Consider the following 27,527-nt stretch of genomic DNA (forward strand, 5'->3'; position numbering starts at 1 on the left):
AGTAGCCTGCAATTAATTTAGCAGTACCCAAGAGTGTAATCGACGTAATCAGCGTTGTTTACGTTCAGGAGAGAAAGCGCGCGCATGAATGTAATCTGCGTAATCAGCGTTGTTTACACTTGGGGGAAAGCGTGCGTATGCATTGTTATACTGTCTAAAATGGCGGAAAACATAACTCGGGGGAGAAGAATTGTTGAATAAATTGTTATTTTTGTTTTCTTTGCGCTCAAAAAGTATTCTGGTAGCTTCGCAAAACTGAAGTTGAGCCACTTTTTTCATCAAAAATATCTTAATTTGTGTTCCGAAGATGAACGAAGGTCTTACGGGTTTGGAACGACATGAGGGTGAGTAATTAATGACAGAATTTTAGTTGGGACCATAGTCACCAAGCAAAACATTGGTAACACACTACGCCGCAATGGACTGAAATCCTGCAGCGCCCGCAAGGTCCCACTGCTCAAGAAGGCATATGTACAGGCCCGTTTAAAGTTTGCCAAAGAACATCTAAATGATTCAGAGAAGGCCTGGGAGAAAGTGCTGTGGTCAGATGAGACCAAAATTGAGTTCTTTGGCATTAACTCAACTCAACAAGAGAAATGCTGACTATGACCCCAAGAACACCATCCCTACAGTCAAGCACGGAGGTGGAAACATTATGCTTTGTGGCTTTTTTTTTGCTTAGGGTACAGGATGACTTCACCGCATTGAGGGGCAAATGGATGGGGCCATGTACTGTAAAATCTTGGATGAGAAACCTCCTTCCGGGTCATGGATAAGTCTTCAAGGATTGCAATGACCCAAAACATACCGCCAAGGCAACAAAGGAGTGGCTCAAGAAGAAGCACATTAAGATCATAGAGTGGCCTAGCCAGTCTCCAGACCTCAATCATATAGAAAATCTGTGGAGGGAGCTGAAACTTCAAGTTGATAAACAACAGCCAAGAAACCTTAAGGATTTAGAGAGGATCTGTAAAGAGGAGTGGATCAAAATCCTTCCTGAGGTGTGTGCAAACCTGGTGACCAACTACAAAAACCGTCTTACCTCTGTGCTTGCCAACAGGGTTTCTGCACCAAGTACTAAGTCATGTTTTGCTTGGGGATCAAATACTTATTTCACTCACTGAAATGCAAATCAATGTTTATGAACAGAAATTTCCCATTTGTGCAGAAATAAAGAGTCGTTGAGCGTTAAAATAAACCTACCATAAAAATTACAGACCCTTCATTTCTTTGTAAGTGGGCAAACTTATAAAATCAGCAGGAAATCAAATAAATATTTTCCCCACTGTAGTTCTTAAGGCACAGTCTTAACACCGTGGATGTGTTTATTAGGGCTGCCCCCGATTAAAGATTTTTCTAGTTGACTAGTAGTCGACTAAACGTGCAATTAGTCAACTAATCACACATTTATATGAATTCAATTAGTTAAATATATACAGGGAGGTGGGGAACTAAACCACAGTAACTTATAATCGTAGAAATTGCTTGTGGGTGTCCAGTGATTTATTTTTTTTTAAAGACTACTTTCTGCATACAGTTCACACCGCTTGGATCATTTGCACAGATCTTGCACACAGTATACATGTTTTTAAGCAGACTTTAATGCACAGTTTAGAAGATTTAACTACATTTGCTAAAGTTTACACTGTTTGTGGAATTAAATGTTTATTAGATATTCAAATACTGATTTTTATGATATAAATGCACATTTGCGGAATGCTGTCAGCATATAAAAAAGTATTATAGCCTTTATAAGCGAATGAAGAGGAAGAATGAGCGCTCATTTACGTCAGTGCTCAGGCTCTGAGGTTCTAATAAAAGCCTTTCTTCCCCTTGTTACTTCCACTTGATGCTTTTGGTTTCAGAAGTAGTGGTTGTGAAAACAATTCATAAACGTCATATTTATTTTGTTTATTTTTATTTATTTATCTATGACCACAGTGTGCTGCCTTTATGTATTGGCATGTGATTGATTAAAGAATCTACTAATACTACAGTTATGGCATGTACATAATGTTTTATTTTTATCTCTAGATATTTCTCAAGGTTTTGACCCTGGGTCACCTCTATGTATGTAATTGGAGTAACAAGGGTGTGTGTATGACAGGAAGGCCCAGTCCCAATTTTATTTTATAGCCCTTCATCTACGCCTACGCCTACCCCTTCCCCTTGTCCCTTGAAACGGGGAAATATTTTCACCCCTACCCCTTGACACTCTTAAGAAATGGAACACAACTACTATACCGTCACACGTCATCATACGTCGTCTAGCTCCTACAATACACACACCTATACTGGTGTGCTGGTGCGCATTAGAGCCTTTAATTACCATTCTATATTAATGCGATGCTTACTGACACACACACACTCCCATATATCGGAGATCGCGTAGCTCACACATCCAGGAGCAAAGAATAGTTATCGCAAATGTTTGATTGCAGTTGTTGCTGCCAAGGGTGGCACAACCAGTTATTAGATTTAGGGGGCAATTACTTTTTCCACACAGGGCCAGGCAGGTTTGGACAGCTTTTTTTCCCTTAATAAATAAAATAATTATTTAAAAACTGCATTTTGTATTTACTTGGGTTATCTTTGTGTAATATTAAAATTTGGTTGATGATCTGAATCATTTAAGTGTGACAAACATGCAAAAAATAAAAAAAACAAAATATATTCACAAAAATATTTTCACAGCACTGTATATATATATAAAATATGGAAAATATTAATGCAAGTTATAAGGGTAGATTAGGTAAATGTAATTGTTTTGAATCATTTCTGTAGTATGTATTGGAGGTTGATGCCAAAATGGACCAGCTGCGAGCGCTTGTGGAGGCTGCGGACAGAGAGAAGGTGGAACTGCTCAACCAGCTGGAGGAGGAGAAAAGGTGTAGTATTAATGAATCAATTTAAGATTTCTTCATATTAAAGACTCCATGAAATCAGTTTGAATTTTGTGGCTTTTCTTGACTTTTAGGAATGTATTTGCATGTAAATAACCTTTGAGCTAGTAGACAGTATTCATTGATAATGAATATTAATATTGTTGATGAAAGGGCATATGAAGAGTTCAGATGCCTGTAAGTGCCACCTGAAATGTTCTTATAAAATTAGCATTTTTTTCTGGCTCATATGTTTATGTTCAGTTATTTCACTTTCATGGCAGTGAAAAGAACTGATTTATTGCCATTAAAGTGAAATTACTGAACCTACACATAGGAGCCTGAGAAAAATGCTAATTTCAGAAGAAAATTTCAGATGGCACTTAAAGGCTTTTGCATTTTTGTTCAATAAAATTCATAGAATGAGAATAGGGTTCACCCAAAAATTAAAATGCTGACATAATATACGCACCATAATGCCATTCCAAACTTGTATGACTTTCTTCACTCTGTCAAACACAAAAGATGATATTTTGAAGAATGCTGTTAACCAGTTTTGGTGACCTTTAACTCTGATTATATGGGGAAAAAAGGTCTTGCATTTTTCTTAACAGCATGTCAGAATTCTCTCTCTTTCTGGTAACTTTATAAAATATTTACTATAAAAATACAACCCAAGTTATTTTATAGTTACTAAATAGTGCACCAGCTGACATGTACTCACTTTTACTTAAGTTATAGTTTTTTATATTTATTACATTATTATTATTTATTTGTTTTTTATTTCTCATGCCCTACAATGGAAAAATATAAATAAATCAAAATAAATCCTTACAATACAGCTGACGGAGTAAGAACGTAAAATGAAAATAAAAACTGACAATGATAAAGAATTATTGTCCCAAACAGGAAGGTGGAGGACCTGCAGTTTCGGGTGGAGGAAGCTTGCATTACCAAAGGAGATTTGGAGGTATTTGAAAATTTTTGCTCTGATATAACATTCAGACCCACAGCTGTGGTCACACTAGACTTTGATCCATTCACTGAATTTACATGACAAGATGCGTGACCGATAGAGGTTCTAAATACCACAGATTGACATAGACTTCAAAGCTGCAGGTTTACAGTGCTGTGGGAAAGTACTGTGGGAAAGCATTTTCAATGTTATCCATGTCTATTATTTACATGTTGCTTGTTTAAAACAGAAGCCCTAAGGCAGGAGTCTCCAACCCTGCTCCTGGAGAGCTACTGCTCTGCAGAATTCAGCTCCAACCCCAATCAGACACACCTGAACCAGATAATCAAGGTGTTCAGGATTACTTCATAATTACAGGCAGGTGTGTTGGAGCAGGGGTGGAGCTGAAGTCTGCAGGATGGGTGCTCTCCTGCAGCAGGATTGGAGATTAGGAGTGTAACGGTACGTGTTTTCGTACCGAACGGTTCACGGGGCAAATTCCAAATGGAAGTGATCATCCCTATGCCCTACTCCCTTCGAAGGGCAGAGCCCTTGGAGTGGAGACTTGGGAGTGAGCAGGGCACGTGCATGCCATTATGTAGCCGTTTGGAATGCACTTGGCAAAGGGAGCGACGTAATATCCTCATTATCTTCAGCGGGCATGTTCCCGTGACAATGCAGCATGGTGTCCGTCAGCAGATGTCGCTGTTTTAATGGCATAAATGTCTTTTTATTGTTGTTAGTATAACTGCCAAACGGCTACATAATGGCACGCACATGCCCTGCTCACTCCAAAGTCTCCACTCCAAGGGCTCTGCCCTTCGAAGGGAGTAGGGCATAGGGATGATCACTTCTATTTGGAATTTGCCCCGTGAACCGTTCGGTACGAAAACACGTACCGTTACACCCCTATTGGAGATCCCTGCTTTAAGTTGTGGCATCATATCCATATTTACTTTTCCCTAATTTAAATTTCAAGCCAAATAAAGATGAGTCCAGTTTTACCACAATGAGAAAGGTCTTTTATTTAGACTGGACTCACTGCCAGTTTTTTGTTGACCTAACGTAACTATGAAAGTACTCCTTGTATCCATTCAGCAGAACTTGAAACATATGCATTTTCAAATATTATACATAAGTCTTGGTCACACTGCTTTGAGTTCAATATATTTGTATGAATCATCTGCAAAATAAGATTTTAAAGAGCTGTAATGTGTCTGTTACATATTTTAGTTTATATTTTCTGGTTTTGTTTTATCTTGCCCTATTCATGAATCAAGTACTCTTGATGGGTTCATTGATTGTTTCCAGCCTTCATTATTGCACATTTGAGTTGTTTTCATGTCTTGACCTACTTATTCAAAAATAACTCTTAGGTTATTTTCATCCATTTAAATTCATGAAACTGTTGGCTAATGATTTTAGGTTAAAAATCATGCAAATCAGCAACCTAGACAATGAATTCTTGTGGAGATGCTTTACATACTTGATCAGTTGTAGCTGTACTAAGTAAATTTTTAAAATTGTTTTAAAATAACAAAGGTCAGTTGTTTTACAAGTGAATTTCCATGGAAAATGGATACTATATTGTCAACTTTCAAGTTCATTTGTCAAGTTGATCATCCAGCCCACACAGTGTACAGCATGATGTTAAATACTTTTGTCTTTTTAAATAGTCTTGGAAGTCTATTGAATTTGGTAGAGTAATAAATACTGAATTAATCTGTAATGCCGTAACAAGTCACTAACCTACATGAAGATCTCATTGTGCGAACTTCAGTATAATCATGTTTTATTTGATTTAGTGCTTAGTCATGAGGAATAACTTTTTTATTGTTCCTCTCCTCTTTGTTGTGGTCAAAGTACCGTTTTTGTTACTGTTCCTAACCCCAGTCACTATAATGCTGCATGGCGTTTGGCAATGTCTGCCGTTTTATTTGTTTGTTTGGCCATCATCAGCATGTCTATAAGCATTGACCAATACTCTTGCAATATTTCCTCACACTTTCCTCAGCTGTGGCATTGATTTGACTTTCATTCATCACAACATCTTCCTGCTCCTCTTTTTCTGCGTTACATTTCCTCAACTGTCCTCCTCACCCCTCGTCTTTCTGCATCAGGCTGGCATGTGATGGTGGCACTGGTTGTGTTTCTTCCTCTCCCCTTTCTGTACTAACAGACGCAGACGCAGCTGGAGCATGCCCTTCTTAAGGAGCTTGAACAGAGTCTTCTCTTTGAAAAGACCAAAGCTGACAAACTTCAGAGGGAGTTAGAAGACTCTAGGGTAATGGATCTTCACCTGGGCTACGGGTCAAGGATCACTGAAGATATGCTACAATGCTCCAGCTAACATTTTTTATATGTCAGGGCATCAGTGAGGGATCTTCACTGCATGTTGTTTAATTATTCTAATTAGTAACTAATTTGAGGAATGATTACTAACACACACTAAATATCTAATTGCTGTAATATTATTGTGGTGTCTTAATATACATATAGGTATGGAGAACGCAAATTTGTTTTGTACCAGGGTTCCCACAGTCATAGAGAACCTGAAAACATCAGGTGATTATAAGTTGTCCTTTGGAAATCCGTACAAACTTAGGAAGTTCTATAGGAAATATATATTTTATATAAAGAGTGCATTAGTTGGTTCTGGATTTTGGTTTTTCCATTCATTTTTCCCATAGGGATTTTTAAAGGTTTTTGTTGAAGCATTTTAAGCCATGAACCAAACCACCAGCTATAAAGCAAATTACAACATTACAAACTTTTATTTGAAGCACAAAAGTATTTAAAAATCTGAAAAAAGACAAAGGTATAAGACAGTGTACTTAACGGCTTCAAAGAAATATTATAAAGAAATATAAAATTATTCAATTAAAGTTGATTTATATTTATATGTAGTGGCCAAAACTGATGTCCGGAGAGGAAATTTCTAATTTGCTTTTAACTCTTTCTCCACTAGACTTTTTGGAAAAAAAGTTGCCAGCCACTGCCAGCATTTTTTATCATTTTCACTACAATTTCATGGCCCCCAGTAGGGCTGGGCATCGAGTTCGATACTTTTTAGGCACCGACCGAATTGCCTCGATACCATCGAGTATCGAAAAACGTCTCGTCGTTCGGTACCCAATTTCGATGCCTAAGGGGTTAATCTCATCAGCGTCAGTGAGCCAATAAGCCTGCAGCACTAGCCGGTGTGTTCAACTAGAAGAGGTGCGGCGCAGATCGATCATCCGCGAGAGCGATTCGAAAGCACACGGAGCAGTCTGCTCTCTTTAGCTCTCGTGGTACTGTAATACACCGATCGGTCTGCACAGTCAGTCCGAGTCAAGTCGAACACACCTACTAGTTAACACCGGTTACACTCAGAGATGTGGCGCACACATGAGGCTGTAGTGTGAATGTGTCCCAGCCCCCATAGATGTAAGGCTACATTTACACTGGTACGTTTATGTTCTAAAATGAAAACTATCCTCATCGTACTGGCGTTTCCACTGCGTTTCAAGCCGGCTTTCCACTATCTCCGACAAATGACAGACCGAAAGTCATTCATTTCCAATGGAGAGTAGCGCGGGAGCTGTGTGTCACTAACTAGTGTAAATGTAGCCTAACAGATGTGTAAACTGAAGTCTATTTGAGCTTTATTAAAAATATTTTGCACTGATTTATTGTGTTGGTTACATTTAGTTTCTTTGTGCAGCGGCTCAGGAGATGAGTCTTCGAGTTTGTATAAACATCAAGCTGAAAAATAAAACCAAAGTTTTTTTGTTTTTTTTGGATAATGGAATCTTGTTAAAATTGATTTCATAAAACTGGTATCGAAAAAAGTATCGTTCAGGAACCGGTATCGAAGTCAAGGTATCTGTATCGATATCGAACATTTTTGAACGATGCCCAGCCCTAGCCCCCAGAATATTTTGTTGTATGCATATCTGAACACGCAATACATCAAAATAAAGAACAGAACCTTTACTTTTAAACAAAAATCTGTTTTATTCTAGCTTCAAGTTTTTTTTTTTATCAACACTTGTTGAATGTAGGCAAGTTTCACTCTGTAACATTTCATCAGGACATTCTGGACTCATTCAGGAGATGCGTAATAGCGCCCCCGAGCGTATAACAGTGGAAGTGTGGAAAATTCCTTGTTTGGCGGGGAAAGAGTTAATGACCCTACAAAATAAAAAATATATTGGGAAGAAGAAAACACTTGGTTAAGGTTTTTAGCTGACACAATTATTTGGCAAGAAAGCAAACTACAGTTTATCATGGAATGTGGATTTTTTTACTATGCACAAAAATGCATAGAAAAACAAAAAGCTTACAGAAAAAAGCATACATTGAAAACAAGAATATAGTTATGAATTAAATAATTGTTCTTGTATGACACACATCTTGTTGTTTCACTATTACAAATGAAACAATTAAGTGCATATATTAGTTTTACACACCTAGCACAACTATGCAATATGCTTACAAAATCCTTAAAATGTTTTAATAAATGATGTCCATTTTCCTAGACCGGACATCACTTTTGGCCACTTCTGTATATATAGACACAATATATTTTATGTTTATTACAAAATCACTCACGAATACGTCACATTTTCTTCAGAGCATCATGGGTAATGTACTTTTTTTCACCAGGTTCAAAGGGATTCTGCTGTTAATCAAGATTTTTTTTTTTTTAATAAATTGAAATAAACTGATGGCTTCATCTAAAGCATATACAGTTGATTAACAACATCAGGGCTCACAGCAGGCTTAAAAAGTTTATAGGTTATTGTTAAAAATCAGTTCTCTTTTGGAAAACGTTTTAACTTTCTGAACCCAACTATTGCAGTCTATTAGGGAGAGGTAGTGTAAAGCAGAGGGTTGAAGATCTTACTAAATTTGATTAAGAAATCAAACAAACTGGCATATAAATGTAAATCTGCTCAACAATGTCTATGGAAAATGTACAGACAAGATCATGATAATCCATTCAAGTGTGGGAACCCAGTTAGATGATCAGTTTTAGGTTGGTGGTTGTTCACCCTGTAGTAAAGTCCTTAATCCTCCCAATTCTGTCCCAGTGTTTTTTTTTAAACTTAGCTTATGTAACATTGCTCCTATAAATTGAATGGAACTACATTTCTATGAAAATATATTAAAATTATCCACTTTAACCTGAAAAGACGATCATATCCATACCATCAGATTACTTCTCACTTATCCATACAGCACACATACAGTAGTTAACTAAAAGAGCATTTTTTTCTTTTAGGTGGCCACAGTCTCTGAGAAGTCCCATATATTGGAGTTGGAGCGGGATCTTGCATTGAGGGACAAGGAGGTAGCTGCACTTCGTAAGTCACTGGAAGCTTTACCAGGGCAGGATGGGGTTACTGACTCCACCACGGCAGTACTCCAGGAGGAACTCTGTTCCCTCCGTACACAGCTGGCCGTTCAAAGTGACAGTCACCAAGCAGAGCTGTCTTCCTTGCGTGAGATGCTTGCGGCTCGAGAAAAAGAACACCGTGAATCTCTGTCACAGCTCCAGTCATCCTCAGGTCGCTTATCGAAGGATAACGAGCAGCTTTTATGTCAGCTAGCGAAATCCAAGGAGGAGAATTCAAATATCATTGAGGAGTGGCATGCTAAACTAGCATCAGTTGAGGCCTCACATCAGCAAGCCTTGGAGGAGCTCAAAACCTCCCATGAGGCAAGCAAATCTGAGCTGCTGGAGGTACACAGTGCTCTGGAACAGTTGAAATTAACACATAAACTGGAGCTCGAAGAGCTTGCTAACAAACATGCTTCTGAAACCATGGAGTGGACGGGTGAAGCCAAAGAGCACAAGGCACAGCTCCTGAAAGTCACAGAAGAGAACGAACGGCTGGTAGAAACGCTACGCACCAATTTGGAGAAGGCAGAGGAGCAGCACCTGGTGGAAATGGAGGATGTCTTGGGAAAACTTCACAGTGCTGAGCTCAGGGTAAAAGAGCTAGAGGACGCGGGAGTTAAGTTAGGTCAGCAGTTGGATGAAAAGTCACAAGAAGCTCTGGAGCAAAAAACAGCCGTTCAGACTCTGCAGTCACAGCAAAGTCAAGGGAACCAAGAGATGCAAAGTTTATTGACCCAAATAGACGAGGCAAAAAGCCAATCCAGATCTCAGGAAGAAAAGGTAGGCCTTCATGTCCAATTTGCAAGTAGAACATGCATAACGAGGAATCTACAAAGGCTGATAATGAAGAATCAACAGCAGTTGCCAAAGATTTTGGCACAAATGCTATGTTCTTTGGAGTGCGAACTCAATTTATTTTTAGATTCCAAGACACCCTAAACCATTTTGTAATTAAATAATGGTTAGATCAATAATAACAAATGTAGATTGTAAACACACAAAAAAACACTATTTGAGTGCTATTTATTTTATTAATAGTATGTCTATTTATAGTTTATATAAAATGAATTTTTTGATCTCTTTTTTTAGTTGTTATTTGTAGAAACATTGATTGCATGCCTCATACAATGCCATGAGAGTAAATATAAATGTAATGCTGTAATCAACACATACCATTAGCAGAATGTCCAAGTTGCTCTTTTCTATTCAGCATAAATGCATGGAAACTGGGGCTGTCAAGCTCAGTGACAAAAGTGGCATTTCAGCTATTCTGAAGCCATACAATAGCTTTATATGAGAAACAGGCAGGAATCAGTCCGTCTGCTATAGTTTTCAAATCTCATTTGACACATTGAAGGTGCATTGTGCCAAATTTGACATCAGTGGCATTCATTCTTTCTTTCTTTCTTTCTTTCTCTCTCTCTCTCTCTCTCTCTCTCTCTCTCTCTTTCTTTCTGTTTGATCATGTCATTTGTGAATTCTGCATAATAGGGCTGCATGATTCATTGAAATAAAAAAAAACAATCACAGTATGGCTTAGTGCAATTGTCAAATTTCAAAGACTGATTTAATTAAGTAAATATATGCGCTGTGTTTCAGAGTGAAGCGCAGCACTGTGTTCATACACGAGCAGCTCATGATCTGCCATTGTTTGCAGCATCTCAGAGCGGCTCAGTTCACAGTAAATGCTGCTTCAAACGAACTCCATATCAGCATCTGCTCTGAGTTTGGGTATCTTTAACCTGTAATCTTTAACCTGGGTATCTTCTATTTTTTTTATTTGGTAATAAGAATTCCTTTTATTATTATTGTTTTATAGCCATATAAAACGTATACAATTACAACATGTTTGCTAAATTGTGTGACCCTACAAACAAGCATGGCAAACCTGGATTTTTTTTTTTTCACAATCATAATCACAATTTTTATCAGAATTCTTTTTTTTTCTCCAAATCATGCAGCCCTATACATCCATGGTAACATTGTTCTTAAGAGTGTTCTGAGATTTTATTTTCCATGATATTTCAGTCCTTCACTTTTAAGTTCCAATTTGTATGACTGGCAACTTTTTGAGTTTTTGTGTGAGACATTCCTCATGTTTTGTTCCCTGTCATTTTCCTCCATTATGGTGCTACACCTTGCTTTAGGTCACTGAGTTGAACTCAGTACTAGAGGGTAAACAGCAAGAGCTGAATGGCCTGTTGCAGGAAAAGAGCTCTCTGGAGCAAGAAGTTAGTGAGCTGGTAAGTGACTGTGAAAAGATACCTGAATGGAAACGGTCTAGTTAAATTATCTCATGAGAGAAATACAGCAAAGGCACTAAAGTAACTGATAGTAGAAGCACTTAAAGGGATAGTTCACCCAAAAATGAATATTCTGTCATTTACTGTTTTTTTTTTTTTTGTCCATACAGTGAAAGTCAGTGTGGTCCAATGTTGTTTAGACCCCACTTACTTTCAAAATATAATCATTTGTGATCCACAGAAGAAAGTAAGTCACAGAGGTCATTCATCTTTGGGTGAACAACTTCTTTAAGTATCACAAGTACATATGAAAGGCAGAAATAATGACACCGCTGATTATAGCCTACTTGAGTGGCAGGGGTGATGGTGGGGTTCTGGGGTCTATGTTTAGGAAATGTAGGAGTTAAACTCAAGACCCACTCTGACTGATTCAGTGAGTGAATGAATGTCAGTCCAGCTTTGGCGATCCTCTGATGCACAACACAACAAAATAACAAAGCAAATACAAGGAATTAAGCCAGAGAATGTTTCAGCCATAATCCTCGAATCAATTCACATTCTTAATTTTCTAGAAACAGAATCTTGAAAAAACATCTAATGATCAAGCCAAATCTGCTCAGACTAATCAAGGTATGTGTATGCACAGATTACACAGTTATGACTTGAAATATGTAAGATTTTGAACTTTATATTCAGCGTGACTGATTTGCTGTCTATTTCAGAATTACGTGAGGAGCTCAGGAATAAAGAGGAACAATGCACATCTCGCTCTGCTGAATTACAGGATATGAAGAGTCAGTTTGCTGGTCAGTACCAAGTTCTTCAATGAAATATGAATCAGTGAAAGAACTAATTAAAATGTCATGTTTGTAATTATGTATGATTGGTATCTTTTTCCATCTTTAGGTTTACAGAGAAATTTGAAAGCAAACGAAGAAAGGATACTGCTGCTGACCAAAGACAAGACTAAACTTGAGAATGACATTATGGACATGACAAAGTCATCAGGAGACAGTTCTACTGTAATAACAAAGCTGAATGAGGATATCAAGCAGAAAGAAAGGTCTGCTTAAATATGCTTGATTAAAATGCTTAAAAACAAAACCATACAGAAAGTAAACAGAAGTATTTATCTCTGTTTACATATTAGCGTGATTTAGTTTGTGGGGCCTAATATTTTGGTAGACTAAATTGTAATCTTGCAAATCAAGCCTTATTTCAGGAACTCGTACCCAATTCACAAATCCTCCCTAATTTCAGGAGACTAGACGAGCTTCAGAACCAGTTTGAAGAGGAGAGGGAGAAGGCAGCTCAGGTTGAGGAGAAACAGTCTCGAGCACAAGTCCAGGCTGAGAATGAAGCCAAAAGCCTTGAGAAGAGACACCAAGCAGAGCTTTCCAACCTGCAGGAGAGGATCAAGCTTTTGGTGAGAACTGTTAAACTTCTCCCATCACATACTTATCGTTCCCAACCGAAATAAAGGCATTGTCTGATTCTGGTGTTTAAGTGTAATGATTTGAATGGATAGTTCAACCAGAAATGAAAATTATCATCATTTCCTCACCTGCATGTCGTTCCAATCACATGGTTCATCTTCAAAACACAAAGTAAGAATTTTTAAATGAAACCTGAGAGGTTTCTGTCCCTCCGTTAAAGGTCCAGGTAACCAAAATGTAGAAGATCCCAAAGGGTCATAAAGGCTGCGTAAAATGAATCCATATGAATCAAGCAGTTTACTCCCAAGATTTCTCATCCTTTTGAAGAGATACGATTACTTTATATGTTGAACGGATTTAACTTTGTGGATCATAAAAGTTCTTCTAAGTTTTCTAAGAAACCTCTCTGGTTTCATTAAAATATCCTCAATTGTTTCAAAGATTAACCAAAGTCTTATGGATTTGGATCAACATAAGTAAATGGTGATTACATTTCCATGTTTGGATTAACTATCCCTTTAACACTTCTAACGTTATTAAAATTCCTGATCTTATTTGAATTGATTTCAACTTTTCTACCAGTTGTGGTAAATTTCTCCCCCTTTTCATTCTGCTTGTCAAGTGCACTCTTATATGACTTGAAAATTGCCATTTTCCCATGACTCCTCAGGAGAAGGGTGCTGAAGACAATCAGTCTAAAGCCAAAGACATGCTTGCTTTGGGAGAGAAAGCACTTGCAGATGCTGTGGAACGGCATACAAAAGAAATGCAGGAACTAAACGGCAAGTTTGAAAAAGTGCAACAGGAGCTCCAAGTGTCTCAGGATGAAAGCCTGGAGCTGAGGAAACAGATTGAGGAGTTGAAGACCATTAAAGAAAAAGCTACGGTAAGACCATAATACTTAATTTGTGAAAGAGCATGGGGCTATTTTGACAATTCATGTACTGCAGTTGTAAGTGTAGGTCTTGACCTTTGCAGCAAAAATACTAGATTATAAATAGATTATAAATCCATAAAAACTATTTGAAGAAATGGTAAAATTATAAAATGTAGCATTTAAAAACATCTATACTATACTAAATGTCTCATGATGCTTAATCAGAATCAGAATGTGACCTCAGGCTGAACTCTTCCCCTACTGTTAATTTGCACATAGGTCTCAGAGAAAGCAGAACAGACTGCACAGGCTTCACTGGAGAGCCTCACCCAGGAGAACCAACAACTTCAGAAAGACAAGTCTGAGGCTGAGGCTCTGGTAACGCAGCTCAAAAACTCAATGCAAGAAATGCAGTGCAAGGTAAAATCATGCTGAGGTTAGGGAAGAATTATTCCAAGGTATAACATTAACACCTTTGTCATAATAAGGACAAAAAGGGACGAAGTGTCATAGTCCTGTTATCTCTGTGTGATTTCTAGTCTTTGGTAACAAGATTGTGACACTTCTGCCGTGTTTTGCAGTTCCGACACTAAAACAACAAACCCAGACTAGACCCAAGTGTGTGCCCCTTTAAGGGTCACAGATACTACTACTAATAATAGTAATTTATTTTTTAAACATTTTATTATTTCCCAGCTTAATTTTTTTCCCCCATTTAAATTTTTCTAGATTCTTTGTTTTTCATTTTTAATATTTGTGGATTCTGTTTTAATGGTTAAATTACATTTTGGTAATCAGGTCTAATTGAAATCTTGAAATTTAATTTATTAAAAGTTTAATAAAAATTACATTTTTAGAGCCCTATGATGTTTTTCCATTTCAATGTTTGTGAATTCTTTGTTACTGGTTTAATTAAATGTTAATAATCAAAAAGCATGTCCAATTTAATTTATAAAACAATTTATTTCATTCATTCATTTTTTACTTTATTTTATTTATTTTTACTGCAGTAGGACCTTGAGTTGTCTGTTTTAACTTTTCTGAATGTATGATTTTATAAAACTTTTATCAAAAATTGTGGTGAACGCATTAAGGCATAAAACATTAACAATGTAATTAATCTTTTAAAATGTGAACAAATGAAAATTTAACAGTTCCTTTCATTTAACAGAGTAACAGAGGTTTACTGTTAAAATTAAAGGGGTCATATGATGCGATTTCAATTTTTCCTTTCTCTTTGAAGTATTACAAGCTCTTGGTGCATAAAGAAGATCTTCTTCCTCCTACTATTACTACTTCTACTTCTGCTTTGAGAAGTACATTCGACTGTACATTAGTAATGTATTTGCCACAAAATAGAAGCTTAACAGGCAAGTGTGTAGCACCACAACTAAAGAAATGTGCTGTACCTATCCTTGAAATACTGTTTACAGAGAGGAAAAACTGTAAAAACTTACAGGAGTTACATCAGTAAGGTCTAACCAGACATTCATCTACCTGGGAAAGTTGGCCTGCTGGTAAAAACGCAATTTATACAAATGTGCAGTTCAGATAACTTGAATAATTTGTGTAAATGCCAATATGAGCTCTAAAATTATTTTTTTTAAATTCTGCATATAGGCTATTTCTCCTCCGATATCTGTAGAATAATTTATATTTAGTAGTGTCTGCTTCAAGCTGCTCATTGTTTTCTCTGTACTTGTTGAAGCTGGATGCTTTGAAGCAGCAGAACTCGCAGTATCAAGAGAATCTGAGTTCTGACAGTCAGAAGATCAGCAGCCTCAGTAAAGAGATGTGAGTGTCTACACTTGAATTCTGTATTCTTTGGAATTGTGTAGATTAAGTCATTTCTGTATGATATTCATTCAGATTATTATTAGGGCTGGGAAAAATAAAGTGTTCATTTCTGTGATTTAATATTTGCCGGTTAACATGTTACAAATAATTGACACCGTTAATACAACATCTGTTGCGTTTTGTTTTTTTAAATCCTTGAAGTAGCTATATAAATGACTTTTCCCCACATTCTTTGGTTAACCTTACAGTAAATATTGATTGAGGCGTTGACACAGACATAAAACATCACCAAACACACTATAAAAGTTCAAATGTGACATCATTGTAGTGTTTTTTTTGGGGGGAAACAGCGAAAACAGTGGTTCTCCAGCAGTTCAAAAGAGGCCTAATAAACATAATAATTTTGTGTATTACAGTGAGGAGTTGAAACAAGCAGACACTGAAAAATCCCAGTCAGTTGAGGCTCTGAAAAATGAGAAGGAAAAGCTAACACTGGAACTTGCCAGCAGCCACAAAGACAGTAACATTCTGCTAAATGTATGTTAAGCAAAATGTGTGTAATATTTTACTGTTTTATTTTTTACCAGAAAAGACTCAAAATCCAGATGCTTAACTAATTTCTGTTTTGTTTTTTGAATATTATCTTGTTCTCATTTATGTGCTATTTTATGAGAAGTAAATATCCTGAATTCTCTTTACTGTTATCTTAATGCAGCTCAAAAAGGAGTGTGACAGTCTCAACGACCAATTGAAGGAGATGAAAATTAGGTAATGAACTTTTACAAAAAGAAAAATACGTACAGGGGAGAATTTGTTACAATATCAAGATGGAGGTAGTACAGACAGTGACGGTGTTTAGTGTTTCAACTGATCTGTCCTATAGCATTTTATTCATGCTTTTTATAGACATATAGGCTGTTTTTATAGACTGTTTTAGGTCTGGGCCTGATTTTTAGTTCTAGTCTGTCATTAGCCTACTACAACCTCAAATGATAAGGAATAGTTGAAAATTGTCATCATCTACTCATCCTCGTGACAAACTTTTTTTTTCTCTGTGTAACCAAAAAAGAGATGTTTAGGAGAATGTTAAAGTTGCTCTTTTCCATGCAATGAGAGCATAAAGTGACCAGGAAATCTCTCTGAAAGAAAATTTAAAAAGCATCATAAAATTAGTCCATCATGACTTGTGAACTTATATATAAGTCTTCAGAAGTCATGCAATGGCATTTCTATTAATCTGCAGTCACTCAGCTGCTGCAGGAATATGTGATTTGAAATCTGAAAACTTATGACGCTTTTTGGAGCTGCATGCTTTTTACATCATTGAAAGCAGCAGTGTGAACATTCCACTAAAGTGGACAGCTTGAGGGGCGAGTAAATGATGACTAAAGTTAAATTTGTTCCTTGCATGCAGAATGCACATATCATACAATCTCTCTTCTGTGCAGGGAAAGCACTTTCAAAAGTGAATCAGAAAAGGAGAAATCAGCACTTCAGCAGTCTCTTCAAACACAGAGTGCCTTGATCTCAGAAAAGGACAAGGAATTAGACTCTCTGAGAAATGAGGTAACATCTTCAACTGCTTCTTCAAAATTATCAGAAATTAAACATATGTTTTGACGCATCCAAAATTTCATTAACTGTATGTGTAAAGCAATAAAAGTAGGCATTGAACAGAAGTGTCAGTCTTTTCCCTATTTTGATGTACATGGTTTTGTCCATTGTGAAATGATTATATCGCAGTGTTTGCAATCACTGCGATCTCACATGAGTGATGGGTTGCTGAAGTAGATGGATTATTATCATTAATGTTTTTAAATTAAAGATTGTGAGAGCACATTAATTAAAAAAAAATGGAAATGGATAAATCACCTTTAACTTTATAATCATTTAGAATAAAAAAAAGAATTGTCCATTTCGATTACATGGTGACTCGAAAATGCATATTGTTTTGAAAGTATAGCCACAAAACTTAGCCAATATACATGTTTGCATTTGACTAGTGTGACATAAGTGCTTACTAATCTTAAAGGTGCAATAGGTGATTGTCTTCAGAATTTTGTTTTGTTATGCTGGTTGAAAGTCTCTTCACATCCCGATAGCAATCATTAATTTAAGTGGTCTAAATGTATTGATCTGTATTTATATATTCTGTGGAAGGCGTAGGACCAAGACATGTTCGTCAAATCAAAAAGCTCGTTCCGAGCGTTTTAATTGGCTTTCCTACCTGCCTGTCAACGTATGTATTTGCATACCTCTGCGCACCCGGTTCGCGCAGACAGGATACGCCATCAGTGCGTTCACGAACGCTGTACAGACAGAGTGAGAATGGCAGACAAACATCAACAACCTGATCTTACTTCCTGGTATTGTAGTACTTTTACTAACTGTACTATGAAGTTTTCTCACCAATTAATGATACATGATGTATTGTTGTAATGTTGTCTCTGATCGTCTGGTCTGTGTGTGCATTCATGCATTCAGGGGCGTGGCTTTCAGGGGTGGGACGTTCGCTTTCAGTGCTATCAGGCTAAAGTTAACATTTTTCAAGATCTCCTACTGCACCTTTAAATGTACAGTTATATTCAGTCTTTCAATCACTAGCTAGGATACTAGCTACATGGGTAAAATTTCACCCACCAAAATTGTCAGTAATGCATAACCAGAATTTTATCCACCTACAAAGTCAAGGATGATTTTTAGACACGTTTACAGATCAAATAACATGAATTAGTAATAATGCAGTATTAGTATTACTGAATAATTCATGTAAATGCTTGAACAAAAGTACAAACCTTCACATTTCTGCTTTTAAACCTGCAGAATGTCTTAACCCTGCATCTGCAGTTTCTATTCTTTTTTGCAAGCTGGAGGAAGAGTCTATTTTTGTGTTATCTGAAAACATGAGATAGCAGAATGCTATGCAAATCTCTTGTCAGATGTGTGCAGAATTTTACATATTTATAAGTGCCCGCTTCAGGTTGTCCTTGTCCTATAATGTGTATATTTTAAGATGATCAGAGGATGTTTCTAAACTGTTTTCTCTGTACTTGTTGAAGCTGGATGCTTTGAAGCAGCAGAACTCGCAGTATCAAGAGAATCTAAATTCTGACAGTCAGAAGATCAGCAGCCTCAGTAAAGAGATGTGAGTGTCTTCAACCATTCGCACACATTGCTGTTCTTTCTGTTGTTGTGAAATTTAAGTAATTTCTCTTTGGTATTAAGTTAACTGTTTTATATTCATGATAAACTTTCACTCAGTTTAAAATCTTGTCTCAATCTGCTACTGATATTTATTTTTCTTTGTTTGTAATTCAACCATGTATAATACTAGGGAAGGAAAACTTATAGTTTCCTTATAGTTTCCTTCTTATAAGAAAAGGTATAGTTCACCCTGAAATGAAAATTTTGTTATTTATTCACCCTCATGTCCTTGATCTCTCTCTCTCTCTCTCTCTCACACACACACACACAGACACAAAGAAGTTATTTTGAAGAATGTTGGATAACCAAACAGTTTCTGGTCCCCATTAACTTCCATAGTATTTTTTTCTGTACTATGAAAGTCAGTGGCTACCAGCAACTGTTTGGTTACCCACATTCTTCAAAATATCTTCTCTAGTGTTCAACAGAAGACAGAAACTCATACAGGTTTGGAACAACTTGAGGGTGAGTTAAAGGGGTCATATGATGCTTTTTTAAAGATCATTATTTTGTGTATTTGGTGTAACAGAATATGTTGACATGCTTTAATGTTCAAAAAACACATTATTTTTCAAATACTGTACATTATTGTAGGTCCTCTATGCCCCGCCTCTCTCAAACGCTTTGTTTTCTACTAAGGTCCCTCCTTCCGACAAGCGCAGTCTGCTCTGATTGGCCAGCTGACCCAAGCACTCGTCGGAAATGTAACGCCACTTACCATAATCGCAGGGGGCTTTGTAGAAAACGAAGCGTTTGAGAGAGGCGGGGCATAGAGGACCTACAATAAAGTACAGTATTTGAAAAATAATGTGTTTTTTTTAACATTAAAGCATGTCAACATATTCTGTTACACCAAATACACAAAATAATGATCTTTAAAAAAGCATCATATGACCCCTTTAACACTCTTGCATATATAGCCTAATTAATAGATTAGATAATTGTTGAGAGCTGCTTCTTTTTATAATTATTTTAAGAACAAGTGGAAAAGGAATCCTTTGTAAATTCACTTTTTATCTGTCTCTGTGTTGTTTGAATAAACGCTGGTTGTGTTTCAGTGAGGAGCTGAAACAAGCTGCTGCTGAAAAAGCCCAGGCAGTGGAGGCTCTGAAAAATGAGAAGGAAAAGTTAACCGTGAAACTTGCCAGTAGCCACAAAGACAGTAACATTCTGCTAAATGTATGTTAACCGATTGTCCAGATCTTTAAGTTCAGTTCATTTTTGTTTGATTTTAAAGCAGTTTTGAATGCTAAAAAATTAAGTGGATCAATGTTGTGCAATGTGTTTTATGTAAATATTTTATGTTTTAAATGCAATGTTGCGATGATTAATGGGTTAAATATGAGAGGTAAATTTGTTTCACCCTCAATACAGCTCAAAAAGGAGTGCGACAACCTTAATGATCAATTGAAGGAGATGAAAATGAGGTAAGGAACAACAGAGAATTTATTTATGGAGTCATGTATCAAGGAATTTGTTTCATTGTTTCAACTATATCCTACAATCTGTCTTCTGCACAGGGAAAGCACTTTAACAAGTGAATCAGAAAAGGAGAAAGCAGCACTTCAGCAGTCTCTCCAAACACAGAGTGCCTTGATCTCAGAAAAGGACAAAGAATTAGACTCTCTGAGAAATGAGGTAGTGTGGCTGTTTATGTAATACTTTTGTATGATATTTGGGTAGAATTGTCACACATTACATAGCGTTTATCTCAGTTTGAGAACATATTAAAATAAAATAAATTAATTCAAAATTGATGAAGAGCACAGTAAAATGAACTTGAGGCTATATCTTTTAAATGTATCTTATTTAGACCAAACTTGGTGTGTTTTATGACAACCATGACCTGAGGGTTATGGAAAGTTATCAAAAGAATTTAGATTTGTTAGAGCGTTGTGAAGATATAAGGTAATACATTTTTTAGGTGATAGCCATTTTTACCAATTTACCTATATTTGCAGAGCACTATATCCAAGCTTTACAAAACATTATACACAGACATCAGGACATTCTGAGAACACTACAGTTTGCAACCTAAACCCTGTAATTTTGCAACTGTTCGATCCATAAAGTAGAGATGTAGGCCATTATATTTGTGCGTGAGGCCCATTATAACGAATTGGCCTGCATCTTGTTAATGCAGTGTCCTAACTTTACAAAACTTGGTACACATGGCCAATATAATAGTTTGAAAAAACCCACCAAATTTCACAAATTTCTGATTTTCATGGGGGCTAAAAGCAAATTCTGAATGATCAGCAATTTATCTGTATTTATGTGTAAATGATGGTTGATGGGCTGTAATACTAATGTTGTCCATAAGCATGTCTCTTGTAATTTTCTAAGCCGTTTCATCAAACCCTAAATTACAAAATTAGTGGAGATTCTAGATTTAAGTTGACTCAAGTACAAACATACTTAACCGTACATAATATTTGAGAAACTTTGTTTACATGAGCTTCTGGTGCTTGGACCCCAATAATTGCTGCTTGTGCATATATTTAAAATATAATATTTATAGTAATAAATTTACACACCATATTTGTAAAGCAATTCTCCAAGCTTCAATATTTCTTAAAATATATGACTTTCACTGTTGTATGATATTAAGCTATTATTACATTTGGACAAAAAGTTTTGTAATTCGTCAGTTTCTGTTCAGAGACTGGAACTGTGGAGTTTTTCCCTTGTTAAGGCCATTGCACACTGAGTCCGAAATTTTCGTCCGTCATAAAACAAATTCGGATCGGGTTCGATTTTCTGCATTTATCGCATCCGTAGCAAGCATTTTGAGAGGTGTTTTGACAATTCAGAGCCACCTTACATGAGAACGGCACAATCCAGAATGGCGATTGTCAAGTTCATCCACTTCGTCTCGCAGCACAAAGCACTGTAAAGGTCCTTGCACACCGAGTTCACAGAAATTGGTGGTGGTCTTTTTAAAATGTGGCTCTAGTATGGCTAGCAAAGCATCAAACTGAGCCACTGACATCCTGAAGTAAACTTTGAATCGCCCGTGATAATCCCGCTGCTCCTTAATAAGGAGAGGGAAGTTTCCTTCCTCTCTATATCTCAGGATTGGATGGACCCAATTTCTTTTTCTCTTTTTAAGAAGCCAGAGGACAACAAAATCATACTTACTGCTTGAAGACTCCATTTAGTCACATTTTTTCACAACAGATTAATTAATACGCACTCGGTGTGCAAGGACCTTTAGTCTTTATTATTGTGGTATCTTAATTTTCAGATAAATCAGTCCTTAAATTGCACATTTAAAATAAAATGAATAAAACTGTTGTACAGCTTAATTTACATGTTTAAGTCAGGGTTACTAGGGCAGAAATATCTGAAAAGTGGACCATACTTTATAACTTTATATGAACACAACATGGTAGTTATGTTTCAGGAAAAAAAAATTCATAAATGTAGTTTTATACTATTAGAATATGTGAGCTATGGTTTCTAAATTATAGGCTCTTTTACTAAGTTGCTACATTTTTTTAAAATCTGAAAATATTAATGCAAAATAATAATTTTGTACTTTTTGCATAAATATTAAATTCTGTTCCTCAATGCAGTTCAAAAAGGAGTGTGACAGCCTCAATAGTCAATTGAAGAAGATAAAAATGAGGTGAGCAACTACAGGAAATGTAATACAATTTTGACTGCATCATGTGTAGAAGTTTTGCTTTGTTGTTTTAATATAGACATTCTTGACTGTACATTCCTGCATTAATGAATGGAGAATGCACACATCATGCAATCTGTCTTCTGCACAGGGAAAGCACTTTAACAAAAGAAACAGAAAAAGAGAAGGAAGCACTACAGCAATCTCTCCAAACACAGAGTGCCTTGATCTCAGAGAAGGACAAAGAATTAGACTCTCTGAGAAACGAGGTAGCATCTGTTTGAATTATGGTGTGTATGTGCAAATTTCAGTTTTGCTTGATTTTTTTTTCTTTTGCGGTTTTTGCAAGCAGATAGCAGGTCTGCGTGATACGACACAGGTGCTGCAGTCCAATCTGAAATCTCACAAGAGTGAGAATACTTTGCTGCAGGAGCGAGTGAAGAATCTGGAGACGAGTTTAGCTGACGCTCAGATCACCAGCAAAGGAGATGATGCCTCAGGTACAACTCGACACACAACTTTATCGCATGTGTCTATTCCATCAGTTAAAAGTAAATAAAACAGGTTGAAATGCACATTTGAAAAAAAAGAAAAGAATTACAAAAATATAAAATAACATTTATTGTTTTCATTGCATTGCATTTAAATTCTTCCAGGCAGACTGTAGTTCTGCTATTGCATTTTGGGATCAAACTTAGCTTAGAATTACCTATATACTGTAACTGTTACCTTAAACTGACCTAAATCTAACTTCTTATAAGTGTGTTGTATTTATGTTTAATCTACATGACTGGTTTGCATGTTTTACGTTCCAACCAGATGATTCTGCTTTAAAAACGTGGAAGGAGGCCAAGGAGAATGCTGAGCGGCAGGTATGCAGAGTGGAAAGTTTTCTCTTTATAATGTATATTTTTGTCCATCATTGTAATGGCATACTGTTCTCTTGGCCCACTGTCCTACAACATCAGATACAACCAAGTACAGTATTAGTCTAAAACCTGCTTTAAAAAAAGTTTGTTTAAATTACCCTAGAAATTAGTAATAAAGTTTTTTCTAGGCATTTGACACAGAGGAAATTTTTTGGTCTAAATTGTCTACAAGTCTGCCTAATTAAAAGTTGCTAACTAAATTTAATCAATATTCTCATTATACTATATAGGATATTTTTGTTAGAATATTCTCATGAATCACTTTACTTTTGTTGTCCATGCTTAGTTAAAACTGGCTTTTTAACATATTTACAGATATTTTTATGTGTAAAAGAATTCCTACAAATTGAAACATAATTTTAACAAATAGCCAAAGTCGTTATTGATCACCACCAGCAAATTTTAAACAGAGAAAGCTTTCCGTCATTCACCCCAATACTGTATCTGGATAACCATAACCATGATTAAATAGTAACAGCGGTTAGAATTACCACTTCATATTTTAATTATCATTAAAACAGAGTGCTGATAGAGAAATTCTAGGAAAGAATGTATGGATGAATGAATTCTATAAATGCATGTGGAGGAACTGACAATAGCATTTGCTTTTCTTCTCAGCTGCTAAACAGCGCTGCTTTGTTTACAAAGGTTACCGAGGAAACTGCTCTGTTTCTGCTGTTCCATAAGTGCCACTTGCTGTCAGACAGTGGAGTTACATTTTCATTCAGCCTGTCTGCCATTTTTGTTGGACCACATTTTTATCATAAATCTTAACCGGTAGATGGAAAACAAGCTAATGTACATTCTAAAAAAAATTTAACACTGCAGATAAATGGTAGCCTATGTAGAATTGTTTATGGAACAGATAAAATGCCTATAATTAATCATTATGTAAAGGCTGAATTGGGAGATTCATCATTTATAACTTTATTTTATCTTAATTTTATTTGAACATGTAGTACATGTTAGTAGATGAGTTACATTGTAAGTCACCCAACCAATATTTTGTTGGTTTAAAATCTGCCATCATTTTTAATGATATTATTTTAATGTTTATGCAAAAAAAAAACGCAGTGCTGCTAATTTTTATTATATTTATTTATTTTTGAATAATGCTGTCAAACGATTAATCGCGATTAATTGCATCCAAAATAAAAGTTTTGTTTACATAATATATGTGTGTGTACTGTGTCTATTTATTGTGTATATATAAATACACACACACACACACATGCATGTATATATTTAATAAAAACGTTACGTTTATATATTAAATATATTTATATATGATATAATATATATGAATATAAATATATGTAAATATTTTTAAAATATATGCTGTATGTGTGTGTCTTTACATATACATAATAAATATACACAGTACACACACATATATTATGTAAACAAAAACTTTTATTTTGATGCCATTAATCACGATTAATCGATTGACAGCACTATTTTTGACATAATGTTTTCATGTTTGACTTGAAAACTTTAAATGATTTCAGTGTGTGTATGAGAAGTTTTTGAACATTTCCAGCACATTTTAACAATAATATTGATAACCATGATCATTTCGGTCACTATAATCGTTTCATCTCTAATCTGGAGCCCTTGTCTCGTCTGAATTTGTATTTAACCATCACAAACGTGGAATACAGATTGAATTTGTTGTTTTATATAGTTTATTTACAGTCTAGTTTTCATTTGTTTCTCACCATGAATATAGAGCTAAATTATAAACTATAAATCAATCATATATGTATATATAAGCAATGCCATAAGAATAGATGCCATAATATAATCTTAGAACAATTGGACAGGCTTTCTGCAGGTTTATGATATTATAAATTTATGAATTGCACATTTGAAACACTTGCTTTTTTTTTTTTTTTCTTTTTGGAAAGGTTGAATTCTTGAACTCAGTTATTGTGGAACTTCAGCGGAAGAACGAAGACCTAAAATCGAAACTAGAGAAGATGGCTGAAGCAGCGCTCAATGGAAATGGTGCAACTGAAATGGACAGTCATAACAGGTGTTTTGTTTTTAAATCTCAGCATACAATCCCAAGAATGAGCTGAATTCGCAATTTTTTTTATCTTCAAACTAATTTTTCACTTAATTGGTAGCTTTACTGATTTTATATTAGTTGATTTTGGGTATATAGAGATTTTGTAGACTTATTGATGGTTTTCAATTCTTGAAACAAAAAAAGTCATTCTGTGTACATAAATACATAGAAAAGTATTTCGAAATTTAAGGAGTGTTACCTTTTTTTACTTAATTCCTATGTATTGTTTAGAATTAAATCGATTATTTCAGCTTGGGTTATCCAGGCTTCATCCATCATTTTATTATGATATGCAAAATGTGTAAAAACTGAATAAAAATGTTGAATCAAAAAAGCTGTTAATATACTGTTACACAGTATCTCACACCCTTGTGTTCTCTACCTAGTCACACCGAGCCAACGATTAAAAAGAAACCCCCTCCCCGTCTCTTCTGTGACATATGTGACTGCTTTGACCTACACGACACAGAGGACTGTCCCACACAGGACCAGATGCTAGATTCCCCGCCACACACCACCTATCATGGCAGTCCCAATGATGAAAGACCTTACTGTGACATCTGTGAGGTCTTCGGCCACTGGACGGAGTCCTGCAATGACGATCAAACTTTCTAGGGTCCTGCAACATTTGTACTTGCAATACTATGCCTTGAATCAAACAGTGCACAAAAGACTATTGTAAGTTTGTGTGGTTTTTCACTCGTGTGTTTACCACCATGTAAGCCTAAACCTTTCAGTCACATAAAAGCAAGCATCTGTAGTTTACTCGGTGGCAATTTTATCTTCCTTTATTGCACTGAATGACTGTTAGGAGGAAAGAGGGTTTTAAGTTCACTTTGAAAGAACCTTGTAGTGAATGCTCATTCTTTATATGGTGGTAGAGGTGATTAACCATGAAATCTGGAATTGACAGTTCTCTTATATGCTTAAAAGGTTGTAGATCTTTAAACTTCAGTGCTGACCTCTAGTGGAAGGGAGGCTTGACTTCTCAACAGCCTTTCACATATCAACGAGTTTGGATACTGTAAGAGATGTATTAATATAAAAAGTTATTCTAGAATTGTTAAAATTTCAAAATATATATATGCAAAAAAATACATAAGTATGTTTCTATCATTTATTATCTTTAAGAATGACTGTTAGAAAAATTGCAACTTTTGCCCGAAAAGAAATGGAGAAAAAAAGAACCACCATCTTACTGTTTTTGTTACTTCAAAATCAACATATGTTTCCCAGATTGTTTGTGAAACATTTATTTGTACAAATACCAAAAGGGGGGGACATTTTTTTGAAAAATAAACTTAAGAAATATCTTTTAAGTGCAAAACATATTCTTTGTTGTGTTGTATGTTAATGCCAATGTGCTGCTCTAAAAAAAAAATGTGTGTATGGCCCTAAAGAGCATCATGAGCTGTCTGCAGAAATTGTAGGGCTATTTGGCTCTTGTCCGAGCCAGACATAGTTTTTGACAATGAAACTGCCTGACAAATGAAGCAGTGAGTTACAATAAACATTGTTTTCAAATAAGTTTTAAATTGTCTGATGTGGTCAGTCATAACCATCAACTATATCAGTGTTTCCCAACCTTTTTTGTCTTATAAAAAAAAAAAAACTGAACAAAAAGAAATGCATAATTTTAACTAAATTGCAGTTGAGAAAAGCTGATGTAAACATTCTAATATCAAAAGTGCATTATATTTTTTCATAAATAATTGTAACCAAGTTTAAAATGTATTAAAATACATATAGATTCCTTGTTACGCCTGCATTTGGTTGTTCGTCATGTTATAAGGTAAAATAAGAAATAGTCTTATGTTCAAACTATTACCTAAGCCTATCATTACCTATGAGTCAGTAGTGTTAAATTTAATTTACACTATGCTGACAAGCACTGGCTCATGGACTCACCAGATCAACGCCCCCTAGTGGTGAACCATTAGAAATTTAAACGTTACAGGGGTCATATGATGCGATTTCAAGTTTTCCTTTCTCTTTGGAGTGTTACAAGCTGATTGTGCATAGATAAGATCCCTGAAGTTGCAAAGACTAAAGTCTCAAAACCAAAGAGATATTCTTTATCAAAGTTAAGACTCTGCCACGCCCCCCTAAAACGGCT

At 35.8% G+C, this 27,527-nt stretch overlaps 1 protein-coding gene across 6 annotated transcripts in view; it reads left to right on the top strand.

The window, feature by feature from the left end:
• LOC107758162 (CAP-Gly domain-containing linker protein 1) overlaps positions 1 to 26,939 on the top strand; it is a 41,200-nt gene extending 14,261 nt beyond the window's left edge. The window contains exons 6-30 of one of the 6 annotated variants that reach the window (XM_016575830.1): positions 2,785 to 2,888; positions 3,792 to 3,852; positions 6,017 to 6,121; positions 9,107 to 10,006; positions 11,374 to 11,469; positions 12,042 to 12,099; positions 12,192 to 12,275; positions 12,376 to 12,532; positions 12,730 to 12,895; positions 13,576 to 13,791; positions 14,062 to 14,202; positions 15,491 to 15,576; positions 15,996 to 16,116; positions 16,295 to 16,347; positions 17,028 to 17,145; positions 18,639 to 18,724; positions 19,842 to 19,962; positions 20,158 to 20,210; positions 20,304 to 20,421; positions 22,362 to 22,414; positions 22,563 to 22,680; positions 22,764 to 22,911; positions 23,231 to 23,283; positions 25,248 to 25,375; positions 25,798 to 26,939. In XM_016575830.1, the coding sequence (XP_016431316.1) occupies positions 2,785 to 2,888; positions 3,792 to 3,852; positions 6,017 to 6,121; positions 9,107 to 10,006; positions 11,374 to 11,469; positions 12,042 to 12,099; positions 12,192 to 12,275; positions 12,376 to 12,532; positions 12,730 to 12,895; positions 13,576 to 13,791; positions 14,062 to 14,202; positions 15,491 to 15,576; positions 15,996 to 16,116; positions 16,295 to 16,347; positions 17,028 to 17,145; positions 18,639 to 18,724; positions 19,842 to 19,962; positions 20,158 to 20,210; positions 20,304 to 20,421; positions 22,362 to 22,414; positions 22,563 to 22,680; positions 22,764 to 22,911; positions 23,231 to 23,283; positions 25,248 to 25,375; positions 25,798 to 26,026 (3,573 nt within the window). In that variant the 3' untranslated portion in view covers positions 26,027 to 26,939. The remainder of the gene's footprint in view (positions 1 to 2,784; positions 2,889 to 3,791; positions 3,853 to 6,016; positions 6,122 to 9,106; positions 10,007 to 11,373; positions 11,470 to 12,041; positions 12,100 to 12,191; positions 12,276 to 12,375; positions 12,533 to 12,729; positions 12,896 to 13,575; positions 13,792 to 14,061; positions 14,203 to 15,490; positions 15,577 to 15,995; positions 16,117 to 16,294; positions 16,348 to 17,027; positions 17,146 to 18,638; positions 18,725 to 19,841; positions 19,963 to 20,157; positions 20,211 to 20,303; positions 20,422 to 22,361; positions 22,415 to 22,562; positions 22,681 to 22,763; positions 22,912 to 23,230; positions 23,284 to 25,247; positions 25,376 to 25,797) is intronic. The other 5 variants (XM_016575831.1, XM_016575832.1, XM_016575835.1 and 2 more) reach the window with 5 other exon arrangements.
• The last annotated feature ends 588 nt before the right edge of the window (positions 26,940 to 27,527 follow it).

The sequence above is a fragment of the Sinocyclocheilus rhinocerous genome, unplaced genomic scaffold, assembly GCF_001515625.1.
Source record: "Sinocyclocheilus rhinocerous isolate Xijiao unplaced genomic scaffold, SAMN03320098_v1.1 scaffold774, whole genome shotgun sequence".
Taxonomy (NCBI): Eukaryota; Metazoa; Chordata; class Actinopteri; order Cypriniformes; family Cyprinidae; genus Sinocyclocheilus; species Sinocyclocheilus rhinocerous.